Below are 15,768 nucleotides of genomic sequence, written 5' to 3' on the forward strand. Positions count from 1 at the left end.
TGGATGCAATGTTCTTTTATACCAGTGTCTCCACATGACCATGACAATGCCACAGAGGGCTACCATTCCCAGTATCCTGACAAAAGCCATCACATCATTCCTGGTTGTTTTGACCAACCACATTCTAGCCATAAAGTTTTATACCTTTGAATGCCAAATCTACAAATAAGTCCATGAAATTACCATGGACAACTGCATGAAACCATCTTACATGAAGCTGTCTGGTGGTGCAAACAGGAATTCGTCCTAAATACTCAGCACACGAAGAAAAGTAGTTCAGTGTTTAATAAGGTACTGGACTCAAAGTTGGGAGGAATAAAGATCAAATGAATGTATAGCTATTGAGATGTGTTAAACATGACTTTCTTAAACTTAACAATCCAAATTCTGGTATTGTTTCTTCAAATGTGATGGGGCTGATCTTTTATTTATTTTTTCCTCTCATCTTTATGCTATCCAAACTTGGGCTCTGTCTCTGGTGACCTTATAGTGAATAAGACATTAAACCATAATATTTGCTCCTCTCTTCCAGTCAACACCTTCAACCCCTTGTCTGGTTCAGACTCATTGATTTTTATAAAATGGGCTTAAGATAATGGGACCTCTGCCCTTGCCTGCAGAAAATTTATTACATGTTGTCCTCCTCTGACATACAAGCTATCTTCCTAGGTATTGTTATACACCTCTCAGATGGACGCATAGAAAAATTTGGCAATTCAAACGCTTCCAGTTTGACGTATGTAATCTGTTCCACTTCAGAAAGCCCCTAACTCAGCCTTGAGACCCATGGGCACCATGAGGTATGAGTTAATCATATACTCCAGTTACCTCATCAGAACCCCCAGAGATAGCTCATAACTTCCTTATTTAGTCCACAAACAGATTTCTTGCACCATTTTTTCTTTTGCCACAAAATAAATCAGTCACATTGATGAACCAGTACCAGCCAGTATGTCTCTTGTAATCCAATACCTACCAGGCTTTTAGAAACTCAGCCAAATCCTTCACCGGGATTTCAGTTACCTCCTGACATGCCTAAATATAAGGGATACTCTACTCAAATTCCTTCACCCAAAACAGTAGCCTGCTGCTCTTTGCCCAACTTACACAATATTGTAGTCCATCTCTGTACCACATTTGCTACTAATTCTGCACTCCATCAGTCATTCCAGTGGAGAAGGCCCAGTTCCCAGTTCTAAAATCTGTCACATACACCCATTGTCAGACTCCTGACTGCAGTTGACTCTCAGAAATTTCCTGTCCTGTCAAAAGTTAGAGCCACGTCTAAAAGGAGCCATAACATGTACTAGCTTCGTTGCATTTACTGTACAGTCTTTCAATTGTGTATGATAATAATCCTAAACTGTAGCTCAACCACCTAGTTACTGAACAAGTTGCACACCAGCAGTTACTTTAGAACCCATGGCATGTGAATCTCTCTACCACCAATATCACCCAGGTCCTTTGGGAACTCTTCCTCTAGCACATTCTCCATTCTCACAATTCCTTGTGCCAAAACTTCTTTGCTCTTAACATTTCCTCTCTCATCTTTATCCACCTCAGACCATGTATTCTCTTTTGCCAACATTCTCTTTCTGTTACTCCTTTTTGCCCCATCTGCCAGTTCTGTGATTGTTACTACTGATCATCCTACTGTCAGTGACAGCATCTTGTCTCTCATCTCATGCCTCACATTACTTCCCCACCTCATTCTTGCCCTCCACACTCAAAACCTTCCCATATGTCATTTTTCGTTCATCAAGAGAAAAGCATGTGCTCCGAAGCTAGTGAAATTTTGTGTGCTGTTAGCCGTGTCTGTGGCCTATATGTCAATCAGATGAATTTGAGTTGCTACCAATCGTCATGTTTGTTTCTTAATAATATTTTGTGTAAAGAAAGTAATTTTTCTGTTATTGCAGGCTGGTTACAATGATGAGGAAATGCACAGACAAGCAAAAACAATTCTGTTGGAAATGGGTCATTTTTTCCAGGTTCAAGTAAGTTGACTTGTATTTATAAATACTTTGAAGTAACAGTGTAATAATTGAATTATATTCATTTGATAGTGTACACACATTGGCCAAAAATACCACCTTTTTGCTTTTGCAGGATGACTTCTTGGACTGCTTTGGTGATCCAGAAATAACAGGAAAAGTTGGAAGCGACATTGCTGATGGGAAATGCTCCTGGTTAGCTGTCGTTGCATTACAACGAGCAACCCCAGAGCAGAGAGCCTTTTTTGAGGTTTGATATTACATATACGTTTACTGTTATACTAGCTTAGTGCCAGCTGCTTCACTCACATAGACAGTATGACAAGCAGATATTTTATTTATTTTTGTTTAATCAAATTTTATGTTGTTCACGAATTGCAACATCATCTAACATTTCCACGCAAAACGAAACTCTGGTAGCTGGAGTCCAAAGTCTTTGTTAATCATGCCCCTTCTTGTGGAGATATTTACATAGCAGTTTTCATCCCCTAGCAAATGTTTCATTACGAGGTGTGATTGGAAAGTTTTAAGAATGTATCCGCTACTGCTTACTGGTTTGGCTGGCAGGTACACGGAGGATGGGGAGTGAGTCATTGCCTTGTCCTCGAACGCCCTCTGACAGGAAACTGCAATTCCATTATTCAGTTTGTTGTGGCAGTTGGTTAAGTGTGGGTCTGTTAGCGCTTGTTTCCGGATTCTGTCTGCATGAAAATGGAAAACGTCCAAGATGCTACTCCAGGCAGCGGTAAAATGAATGTGCCAGCGGAAAATAATAAACACTAAAATGAAGATTTGGCCCTGTCTGACTACCCCCTGAAGCAGATCTTAGGATCTCTTAGTTCTATAAATTACAATCTAAACATAATTATTGTAGATAAAAAAAACTTTATATCACAAAGTTTACATTTCCTAAGTAAAATTACTGACAGTTGCCCAACTCTGCCACATATTATGACTGCACAGTCTAATATCAATAACGCGAAATAACTGACATCGTCTACGTACCAAACACTAGAAGATACTACTTTAAAAGATGATCTAGGATGCTGTGGAACCTCAGTGGAAATAAACTAACATGATCACAACTGTTTAGCTTTTATAGCCCTAATAAGCTGAAGAAATTTACAATATCAGCGTATGTACTGCATCCGGTGCATCAAAGTGATGGTTCTCGTACTTGTTTGGAACAATGGAAGTGCTCCAGCCACAAATAAACTCTTTCAAACACTAGGACAGCAGAAGGCGATCCTCTGACTAATATACTCTGATGCTGTGTTCCCCTCTCTGTTATACTGATGAGAAATGTGAACTTCCAACCACAAGGATGGAGTTCAAATAACGTCTCAACGTAAGTGTAGGCAGATGAAGTACTCTCAATTACTGAATGCTGTGTACTCAATGATGACTTCCAACCCGGAGGTGAAGTCCAGAATCGTATAGGTTCGCAACAGTACAGTACTAACTGTTCTAACTATAAACTCTCTTGAGAGCAAAGACAGCAAGTCCGTCTGATATCGAGCAACCATCACCGTTCTGATCCCGGGAGCGGAGGCCCCAAGGTAAGTCTTTCCGCTCCCGGGATTGGAATGACTCCTTGCCCTCTCCCTTGAAACCCACGTCCTTTCATCTTTCCTTTTCCTTCCTTCTTTCCTGACGAAGCAGCCGCCGGTTGCGAAAGCTCGAAATTCTGTGTGTGTGTTTGTGTGTTTTATTTATTGTGCCTGTCTACCGGCGCTTTCCCGCTTGATAAGTCTTGGAATCTTTGTTTTTATATTTTTCCCATGTGGAAGTTTCTTTCTATTTTTTTTATTTGACTTTCATTCATTTGTATCTCCGTTGCATTTTCATTTTCACTTTTATGTTTGGAGTGTTCAGATATGGTTTATTTGTGATTATGCTTTATTTTTATATTCAACTAACTGAAGATCTGGTAGATTCAAGTAATTTCACTGTCACTGTTCCTTTGTAGGAATGTTATGCCTCCAAAGACCCTGAAAAAGTAGCTGCCATCAAGGAACTATATGAGCAATTAGGAATACCAACAACCTATGCTATTTATGAAGAAGAGAGCTATAACATTATCAGCACACACATTCAACAAATGTCACGTGGGCTGCCTCACCAGTTATTCTTTAAGTTCATGGAGAAAATATATAGGCGGGAATGTTAAAATAATCATTGTAAATGTATTGTTGAAATAAGCCTTTGAGCACAATAATGAGAAACAATGTGATTGTAAGAGCTATGTATAGTAGCTTTTTTTTGCCTCACTCTCAGATATAATACTATAATGCTGGCATCTAAATTTCTTAAGTCATTAGAACTTAAATATAACTGCAGTAAGCTAACAATCTTAATATTGGGCAACCAGCAAACAACTATTGTTGTTCAGTTTTAAAAAATTTGGAGAATCGTGTTCCAGCAAGAGGCTGCATCCCTTGTTGCTATTTCACTGTTTCACATTTTGTGTTACACATGTGTAATAAAGTACTAAGATTGTGTATCTGGTACATTCAGAACTGTAAAGTATTTATCTTGCCCCTTTATTGTGCAATGTAAGTGCTTGTATTTAATTAGTAATGAAATTAACAAATATTTAAACATTGCCTGAGAGCAAAGACTGAATGTGTTTCTAAAATTTACGATTGCCTTGCTAACATACAGAAACGTAAGTCAAATTATTGTGTTGTGTGTGAGTTTTTGACTTTCCAAAACAGCTGCTAAATTTATAATTGTAAATGTGTTTTATAACAAAGTTCTTGTTATGGCTGTGTCGACAAGATGCACATGAAACATAACTATTGTTTGGGCTAAAATGTCTAACTCCAGGAAGTAATTCAGATGCAGCCAATTCCAGAGTCAGATTTTGTTTCCTAATGGTATTTCTTGATTGATATGAATTTTGTTTCAGTTGTTTCATTTTCTCTGTTCTGTTAAGTTCCGTGGTCCTGATAATTCACAGAGGTGCAGGTGATTGCTGGAACAGCTGGTTTCAAAGTTTGACTTAATTATTTCTGTTTTGAAATACTGAGTGTGTGTTCTTTCTTAGGTGAATGGTTCAGCTAAATGGACTGGAGCCATTTAACAAGTGAGAATGTTTATAGCCAATGAAGAAATACAACAGTATTTTTGTAGTAAATGTGCTGTAGGTTCTTGTGTGTTTTGTACTTGTAAATAAAATTTTGTAATAAAAACTGTGTTTATAGAAAATATTTTTTTGGGATAAATATGTGAGAAAAATAACTGCACAAATACAGTTTTTAATTAAGTGCATTGTTGTGTAGATATGGACCTTATATGTGTACTGTTGTACTAGAATCTTGAAAGAATTACACAGAATAATTCGCCTTAGTCGATCAACTTGTACAGCTGCACCCTGCCAGTAACTAACATGGACACCTGAAATTTATGCCTGTTTCCTCATACCAAATGCATACTTTCTTACTGAGAACACCATTTTGTGGCAGAGGCAAGTTGTTGTGCAGAGCATGCAGTTCAAATATGAAATGTTTTTGTTTAACAACCTGAATCCAGTTAGTGTGTGCTCCATGGAAGGCTGATACTGTCAGTTCTTTAGGTGTCCTGTTTTGTTAACTGCAGTTTGAATTGAAATATCCAATCTGTGATACGCAACAGTTTCAGGTAGTTACTATATGGTGTAGCTGTTGAAGTTTTGTTTTTGCCATGATGACTTGGTCTCTTAATCTCTTTTCTGAAAATGAATTGTCTTTTATCTGTATAAATCATGGCCACTGTGTTCAGTTCTTTTTTAACCCGGCAGGCCCATGCAAGAATATACTGGCATACTAAAGTTTGCCACAGTTGTAATTTTGAAGAGTAGATGAGATGGGTTTTCCTCATCCAGGCAGTGTCTTCACTAAGAGGGATTCGTTAGTCTTTGTGTTTCCAAAACATAAGGTGTTCCACTGATTAAATTCATGTTGTATCCTTCCTAAGGCTCGATGCACATGGGAGAGAAACAGCCACGCGTGCTTGTAGCGAGATCACTGTTTCAAAACTATTCCAGTGCACACTTGGCAACATTTCGGCGATAATCACGCAACAGGGACTGAAATTTCAAGTCATCCGATTTGCGTTAAAAAAATTGTTTTATGTAGATGAAGCAAAACTACATCCATATCTGTACTTAGTTTCGCAATAAAACTTTTACTTTTTGTGTAAAAAAAATAAAAACACATTCCTTTAGAATTGTGTACATTCTGTGCTACAGAGTTTTTCTCAGTCAATTTTGAGAAAACTATTAGGCAAAATGAAATGACTGTTTCGTATGTTATAACCGGAAATCTCTGCTTGACAATGAACTGGTTTTCTTTTCATTATTTCTCATAGTTATTGTGATACTTAAATGTACAACATTGCACATATTTTGAAAAGTTTGCAGTGAAAAATGTAGTCGCTGGCCAGTTTGCGTTTGGGGAATTTTACGGCATATAATGCCGCGTAAGAAATGTAGCTTACATACCCAAATTGTTTTTAATGCTGGGAGGAAAGCTGTACCTGTTTCCAGTCTCAAGTCTTGTGGCCGCAACGAATTATGACGCGCCATACTCTACACTACGACTGCATGCTGCACTATTCTGCAGCAGTACTAACTAGATTGGGAGCCAACTAGTATGGACATATGCAGAAAAAAGCAGGCAATGTTTGCTTATTTTGTTTACAAATACATCAAGCAACACAACAGGAGGTTTTGGGTTCACATCTACATGTACATTTATACTCCGCCAACGGTGTGTGTCAGAGGGCACTTTACGTGCCACTGTCATTACCTCCCTTTCCTGTTCCAGTCGAGTAAGGTTCGTGGGAACGACTGCTGTAAAAACTCGTGTGTGCTCGAATCTCTTTAATTTTACATTTGTGATCTCCTCAGGACATATAAGTAGGGGGAAGCAATATATTCGATACCTCATCCAGAAATGCAACCTCTTGAAACCTGGACAGCAAGCTACACCGCGATCCAGAGTGCCTCTCTTGCAGAGTCTGCCACTTGGGTTTGCTAAACATCTCCGTAACGCTATCACGGTTACCAAATAACCCTGTGACAAAACGCACTGACCTGGTACGGATCCCACAATGATGAGCAATACTCAAGTATAGGTTGAACGAGTGTTTTGTAAGCCACCTCCTTTGTTGATGGAGTACGTTTTCTAAGGTCTCTCCCAATGAATCTCAACCTGGCACCCGCCTTACCAACAATTAATTTTATATGATCATTTCACTTCAAATTGTTCCGTACGCATACTCCCAGATATTTTAAAGAAGTAACTGCTACCAGTGTTTGTTCTGCTATCATATAATCATAAAATAAAGGATCCTTCTTTCTACGTATTCACAATACATTACATTTGTCTATGTTAAGGTTCAGTTGCCACTCCTGGCACCAAGTGCCTATCTGCGACAGATCTTCATGCATTTCACTGCAATTTTCTGATGCTGCAACTTCTGTGAATACTACAGCATCATCCGCGAAAAGCCGCATGGAACTTCCGACACTATCTACTAGGTCATTTATATATATTGTGAAAAGCAATGGTCCCATAACACTCCCCTGTGGCACGTCAGAGATTACTTTAACGTCTGTAGACATCTCTCCATTGAGAACAACATGCTGTGTTCTGTTTCCTAAAAACTCTTCAATCCAGCCACACAGCTGGTCTGATATTCTGTAGGCTCTTACTTTATTTATCAGGCAACAGTGTGGAACTGTATCGAACGCCTTCTGGAAGTCAAGGAAAATGGCATCTACCTGGGAGCCTGTATATAATATTTTCTGGGTCTCATGAACAAATAAAGCAAGTTGGGTCTCACACGATCGCTGTTTCTGGAATCCGTGTTGATTCCTACAGAGTAGATTCTGGATTTCCAGAAATGACATGATACACAAGCAAAAAACATGTTCTAAAATTCTAAAACAGATCGATGTCTGAGGTATAGGCCTATAGCTTTGCACATCTGCTCAATGACCCTTCTTGAAAACTGGAACTACCTGTGCTCTTTTCCAATCATTTGGAACCTTCCGTTCCTCTAGAGACTTTTGGTTCATGGCTGTTAGAAGGGGGCAAGTTCTTTCGCGTACTCTGTGTAGAATCGAACTGGTATCCTGTCAGGTCCAGTGGACTTTCCTCTGTTGAGTGATTTCAGTTGCTTTTCTGTTCCTTGAACACTTATTTCGAGATCAGCCTTTTTTTGTTCATTAGTGCACAACTGCTGAAAGGAGCATTTGTGACTCTGTTTACAGATTTACGAGAAGATGAAACTAAATTATTCAATTATTTTTGAATGACTATACAGTCATTTGATGAATTCAATGAGGCTTTCAGTTTCACTTCAAGAAATGTTGGCTGTGACTTTGAGGTAAGCAGAAAGTATTTAAGTATTCACACTTTGTTAATTATTTTAATCAAAAGCTAAAATATATTGAACTGGATTATAACTGTAAATGGTATTCTTATATCAACAATATTGATATTGTATTACTGTGTATGGGATTTTACTAATGTATTTTGATATAAAGCATCATAACTAACATCAATAGATTAGCAGTACCGGTAGTCGAAATGTTTTGCATAAATAGTTGTAAAGTAACTTTCTGGCAGATTAAAACTGTGTGCCGTATTGAGACTCGAACTCTGGACCTTTGGCCTTTCTGGTAGGAGACGAGGTACTGGCAGAAGTAAACCTGTGAGGATGGGGCGTCAGTCGTGCTTGGGGAGTGAGTTGGTAAAGCACTTGCCTGTGAAAGGCAGAGGTCCCGAGTTCGAGTCTCGGTCCGGCACACAGTTTTAATCTGTCAGAAAGTTGCACATCAGCGCACTCTTCACTGCAGAATGGAAATCTCATTCCAGTTGTAAAGTAATTAAAAAACATTGTGCAGAAACTTCAATGCAATACAAGAATACATAAAGCGCAGTCGAACAACAGGCACACATCTCAAAACAAAATATTTATTTGAAAAATAATTACAAACACACTTAGAAATACTGTTATTTTCTATACTTGTTGAGTATGGATATCAAAAATGTCTACAGAATCCTCACTTCATGTTGTCACACATATGCTACCGTAGGATGAAGGGCTAGCCGTGGTGTAGTGGTGTTGCTGGGAACTGGCATGTGGGCGAGTCCGAGTAGGCGAATCATGAGACAACACAGTCGCTTGATTGTTGCAGTGTAAAGAATGATCAATAGATTGTCTTTGTTGAGGACATTGCGGAGCACTAAATTGGAAATTTTCAGTCATGTTTCTGAACTTTTGCAATAAATTCATCATCTCGCATCTAAATTCCAATTTAACGCGAAAAGGCAACGTTTGAACTGCAGAAACCAGTGACTCAAAACATAATTTGTCATCATCCAGTGCTCCATGTGAAGCTGATGGTACTGGATTATTCATGAATTTTAATGAAGAATCTTCAATTATTCTGCGTCGTTTGGAAGCAGGTGCATTATCCAAATTTTTCAAAGGTTTACTCTGTGCAGGTGATGGCGTTTCTGCTGTCAATTCATCCGCAGTTTCACTACCAGCCACCCCTTCATCATTGACACTAGTTTGCGTGGGACCTGAATCTATTGTGGTCGTAAGGAACGACAGTTGTCGGGCGTATATATACCTTGCAGACGAAATCCTCCTTGCCCTGGTTTTGTGCGTTTCCTTTCACATTTAATGAAGGAATTTTAATACTCTTTCACCTTTTCATGAATTTTGAACCTGTAACAAAACACAAACTTTTGTTTAATTGGGTGCTACTAAACAGACAGTATTATTATTATTATTATTATTATTATTATTATTATTATTATTATTATTATGTAAATATTGATCTTTTGCAGATACCTGGGTAGTGGCTGCAAACTAATTGACCTACATTATTAAAGCAGAATTGGTCACACAACACTGTGTACAATAGTAAGGAAAGTTTGCAAAGCTGTGTGGGAAGTCTTGCATGAAGAGTGTTTACCAAAATTTACAGAAGAAAGCTGGCTGAAAAATGCCAAGAGATTTGAAAAGCATGCAGACTTCCCTAATTGCTTAGACGGCAAGCACGTGAGAATAGTTAAACCAGATTTCAGTGGTTCTACAACTATGAGAAATTCCATTCTGTAGTTCTAATCATAGTTGTAGATGCAAACTATTTGTCAACTATACTGAAATTGGATCTTGTGGTAGAGAATCGGGTAGCACTATCTTTGAAAACTCTAAGCTGTATAAACTACTAGAAAGTGGCCAAGCAAGCCTACCAAAAGGAACTACAGAACCTTCTGTGCCCTTTACGTTACTGGGGGATGAAGCGTTTTCTCATTCTAATTTCGTCATGAGACCGTACACTGGAACTTTCCTCTCCTACAAGAAATGCATCTTTAATTACTGTTTAAGTCGTGCTTGGAGATGTGGAGCGCGCATTTGGTATTCTGTAATCAGAATACCAAAGCGTACTCCACATATCTCCGAGCACAATGAGCGAATATTTCACAGACCTATCAATGTTACGCTGAACTTCACTGTTAGCATCATCAAATGTTGCTGTGTCGTTCACAACTAGTGTCGTTCCAGAGATGGCTTTAACTTTGAAGATACTTTAAGTATGCAGGGCCTATGTGATCTGGGCAATGAATTTCCAACAACACAAGCAGGATGTTCACTTAATTCTAGAAGAAATGTTTTCGCTGATTACTTCATAAACAATGCTGGAAAAGTACCATGGCAAGACAAATGTATTTAAATCTGGTCGGTATCGATCATAGTGAACAGTGAAGCAATGTATTGTTGAATGTGAAGCACAATTTCATTTATGTCAGTATTGAAATGTGTGCAATTATGTAGTTTGTGGCTGCAATGCAATAAAGCCGAAGTAACAAAATTTATTTTAAACTTTCATTATTAACTGGAGATCTGTTTGAAATGATAGGCTCTCGTCAGGGAGCACAAAGCATTTGTTGCTTAACGCTATTTCAAGTTTTGAATGCCCACTTCGAGCAAAAGCGCCACCACTAGCACATAAACACAAAATAGTTTAATGATGATACTATCATTTTTCTCCTGATCTGGTTTTGCATCAGAACTCTCACAAAACTCTTCACACACTTGAAACCAAACGACTCTCTTCTTAAGTTTATCATGATACTCTTTCAAGAAGTATCCCATATTTCTGGGTATTTTCTCACCTCTTCAATAAACAGTTTGACGTTGAAACCGGTTGCATCCATGGCAGGCCGACTGCAGCTGTTGGTATGGTTACGAACACGTGTGTGCTGCCCCATTCATATGCAACGACTGCTGCTCCGCAGCATTTGGCGAGATCGCTGCGACACAGCAGTGGCTGGCGAGCGCAATTTGCTCATCATGATCTCGCTCCTATTTCGCATCACCACTGCCATAGTATGCGCCACTCCATTGTTTCACATGCACTATTGAAACGTGTGAGAAACTGATGCTGCGATCATGTGATGATAAATTGCTCGTGTGCATCGAGTCTAAGCTATTTTTGAATTGGTCTATAGTGTTGCACAACTAAAGTATTAGCTCACAGCCTTGGACAAATCATGAAGTAGCCTTGATCCAAGAAGCGTTGCCAAAAGTTCCAGCCATAGAAGAGGTATTCTCTTGATGGGAGCTAGTCTGTTTTCACTGCGTACTAAATGGACAGATGTCATAGTGGACACCTGGTACCTCTGTATATGTAGTGTTTAGAACACATTCTGACTGTCATGTTGCAACCAGATGGCTTGAGTTTTTGAGACCATTGCTCAATCATCAGGTACCACACAACATCGGAGCAATGAGATAAGCACTTGCTTCACCAGCACAGTACGCTGTGCGCTGGGAGTTAGGTGCTCCTCTTGCTGCTTCGGTGCTCTGTGGCACCCAATGATGAAGCAATAGTCTCTGAAACTAGTCAAGCAATAAAAAATGTATCATTTACAATTGAAGTGGATTTAATCAATCTCATCCTCAGTAGTGGTTGTTCTTCAAATCAGAGTTTTCACGCTCTTCTTTTTTCGTCAGTGTAGTAAAATGTTGCAAAACCTTGCAGTAAGGGCAATTCCTATTCTGAGTTCTTGTTCGTCCTACATGATCTAAATTACAGAAATGTTGTAGAATATAATCTGTTGGCGTAATTTTCTCTAAACTGATGTAGTTTCTCATCACAAGGTAATTGGCTTAATCCTGCTAAGAATCCAACCTAGAGCAGAAGGTACCAGAACACTGGATGATAATAGTTGAACTGGAGGGGAATCTTTAATGATTTTCCAATAATAATCTGCTCCCACAAGGAACTCAATGGGAAGATCTTCTGCATCATCCTCTGGGTCTGCTAATTGAAGTCTTCAGGTGCGCACTATTTTTCTTGTATCGGAAGGTACAGTCGTGTCTATGGCAAATGAGTATATGCTTTCAAATGCAGTCACAGACAGTGGAATTTGTCCAGATCTCCTTTACAGTGCATTCTACGATGAACTGAAGTTGCAGATGGCATTTCAAGGGCACTGACATATAGGCTGCTATGTTCCACAGTTTCTAAAGCCTACTCATCAATGATAACCTCAGAAATGAAGCTCAATTGACAACTGCTATCCAGAATGCAGCAAGTTAGTCTGCTTAATCCTCTGGGTCCACTAACCCAAAGTCAGGCTGTCTGAAGATAAGTAAAATTTGCTGAACTTACTACTAAAGTGGTGTTAACTTGCTCAGAAAACACACACACACACTAGCACTGTGAACCAAGGTGTGAAGTACCCCTTCACACTGAGCTGGATGGTTACAGCTATCAGTCTGAATGTACAAATCAGTGATAGTTTGCTTTCTATAAACAGCATATATCAATGTATCATCAACCTTCCTTGTAATTAACACATCAAAGAAGGGCAGGCAGCCATTCTTTTCCACCTCCACCGTGAAATGAATATTCTGATGGATTGCATTCAGATGTTCTATAGAAAGCCATTTAAGTTCTCATTATCAGGAGGCTGCCTCTGATTCCAAGGTATGTTCCTCAAAGTCTTCCATAAACAAACTGGCAATAATGTCCATTACTATGGACAGACAGAGCTGTGATGGGAAGGCCACTGTCTTCTGTTGGTACCAGTTTGTTTACGGAAGACTTCAAGGAACGTACTTTGGAATCAGCAGCATTGAAACCTGCATGTTTTTTCAGATATGGAGATGACACTTCCACTGTTAGGCCTCAAGGTAGAGAAAATTTAAATGAATTTTAACATCTGAATTCAATCAACCCAAGCATTCATCTCACAAAGGATGTGGAAGAGGATGGTTGCCTTTTCTTCCTTAAAGTGTTGGTCAGGAGGAAGGCTGATGGTAACATTGGGACATGGAGGAAAGCAGCACAGTGCCTTGGCACAGGTCATCCTAAGGAATGGACATTGTGGCATGCACTTCCAGTTATTTGGTAGTGTTATTAAGGAAGCAACTGAAACTAAATATGCAGGTAACCTTATAAATAGAGATGGAGGTGTGATAATGTAGATTTTCCTGGCGTATCAAACTGATGATTTTCATGGGTTTGCATTTAATTATTTCTTCTTCACTTGTTGGTGTCAAAAATATACTTTCCGACACTGGTGTTCCTCTGTATTAGTATTTGTGATTTTTAAGCTGATTGTTTACACTGTAGCTAAGAGAGGCAAAATAATAGTTAAATAGAGCTGCTACCTTATGCTGAGTTTTTATTGTACCATTTATCAACAAGTGATATTTTTGTTGTGTGTTTCCCAGATTTACCTATTTCTCTATTTACTAGAGGCCATGACATTTTGGACACATTATTTGAGATTTGAATGACACTTTCAAAATGTTTTTGTTTTTCTGTATTTAAGAGGTCCATACAGTATTTCTGATACTTTCTGAACTCTTATTTTAATTTTTTATTGCTCAAGTCATTTAACATAGCATACTTGTACCACCTTAATTTGTCTCTACCCTCAGTGACTGAACTTGATATCCAGTTTTGGATTACAGCATGTGACTGTATTATCTTTTTTATTAATGGGCAGGCTAGGTCGAGAATGTTGTACAGTTCGCTTGAGAATTTGGCAAAACTCTAGTGTGTTGTTTGAATATTATTCCACTCTACATTGCTTAGCATGTTATCCAAATGAGTTATATTTTGGTCTATATTCATCCTAACATATCTATAGCAACTGTGTGTAGGAGCCTTTTTTACGTTCACACCTGGCTCTACTGCATGATGGTCTGACAAAGCACTTATAACAACCGAAGATCTAAGGTCAAAAGATGAATACCAGTGATTATGCCATCTATTACAGACTGGCATGTTTCAATCTCCCTGGTTTCAGCATTCATCAAGTATCTTACATTATATTCAAGCAGAGTATACTGGAATATTCTAGTGTGTAATTTATCTGCTAATACATTTATGTTGAGTCTCCTACAGTTAATAACTTATTCACGTTGACATAAAAACATTCTCTATTACAAGTGTAATCATAATAAGGAAGCAGTTGAACCAACACGGAACAACATTAAAACGAAAAAAAGTGGGAACGCAAATAGTGTCGGCAAAAATTACTTAACAGTTGTTCACCAAAATAAATGTTCCCTAGCAAATAACACCCAAGAGTTACAAGTGGAGCTGGAGTCTACAGAGTGCTCAGTTGTTTGTCCCACGCCGAAATGCACGCGTTTTAGCTCACGCAGGCTGGCGTGAGGAGGGAAGAACTATACTGATGTGAGGTCTGGAATGTGACAAGGAATGAGACTTCAGAACGCAGATGTACTTAGTTTGAAACTTAACATTAATCCATTAATGATTAACGTCGCTCTTGACGGTACGTGATTCACAATATTATCTATTCAGAATAGTAACTGAATATGGCACCTTGCTAGGTCGTAGCAAATGATGTAGTTGAAGGCTATGCTAAACTGTCGTCTCGGCAAATGAGAGCGTATGTAGACAGTGAACCATCACTAGCAAATTCGGCTGTCCAACTGGAGCGAGTGCTAGGGAGTCTGTCCAGACTAGACCTGCCATGTGGCGGCGCTTGGTCTGCAATCACTAATAGTGGCGACACGCAGGTCCAACGTATACTAACGGACCGCGGCCGATTTAAAAGCTACCACCTAGCAAGTGTGGTGTCTGGCGGTGACACCACAATATCCACTCCAAAGAACCACATTCTCATATGTGGAGACTTAAATGTAGGTAAACTGAATCTTGATGCTACATGGGACTCATTACAAAGACTTGCTCAAAGTTTCGATCTAGTTCCAATAGTTACAGTGCTACCAGAATAACAAAATACTCCAAGATAGTTGTTGATCAGGTATTAACAGTGTCAGGCAAAGAAAATTGTGAGGAGGTGGTAGCTGAGCTAGGATTATCGGATCACTCAGATCAAATCATTAATATAAAAGTGGCTCTAGAAGAAACAAAGAAAATGCATATTTACAGATGAATTTTTTTTAACAAAATAGATATGAGTTTGCCAAACAGATAGCAGGACAAACATGGGGCTCAGTATACTCAGAGGTGGATGCAAATGAAAAATTCAAAAATTTCATGACATTGTTTAAATTAAATTTTGAAGAAACATTTCCTAAACTGTTATGTCCATTATCAACAGCAGGAAAAAAACAAGTGGGTCGCAAATGGCACCAGAAAATCTTCTGAAACACTAAAGTACCTGAGCTCCATAAACACAGCCAAACTAATCCTGCTTTCTCACTCTTTTATAAAAGATATAGTGAAACATATAGGAAAATATTTCTTGCAGCAAAG

General features: G+C 38.8%; 1 protein-coding gene across 1 annotated transcript in view; it reads left to right on the forward strand.

The window, feature by feature from the left end:
- The window catches only part of LOC126272193 (farnesyl pyrophosphate synthase-like), a 42,579-nt gene extending 37,373 nt beyond the window's left edge, over positions 1-5,206 (forward strand). The window contains exons 6-8 of the mRNA XM_049974871.1: positions 1,920-1,997; positions 2,110-2,244; positions 3,964-5,206. Of these exons, the coding sequence (XP_049830828.1) occupies positions 1,920-1,997; positions 2,110-2,244; positions 3,964-4,164 (414 nt within the window). The 3' untranslated portion in view covers positions 4,165-5,206. The remainder of the gene's footprint in view (positions 1-1,919; positions 1,998-2,109; positions 2,245-3,963) is intronic.
- The last annotated feature ends 10,562 nt before the right edge of the window (positions 5,207-15,768 follow it).

Source organism: Schistocerca gregaria, chromosome 5 (genome assembly GCF_023897955.1).
Source record: "Schistocerca gregaria isolate iqSchGreg1 chromosome 5, iqSchGreg1.2, whole genome shotgun sequence".
In the NCBI taxonomy this organism is placed as follows: Eukaryota; Metazoa; Arthropoda; class Insecta; order Orthoptera; family Acrididae; genus Schistocerca; species Schistocerca gregaria.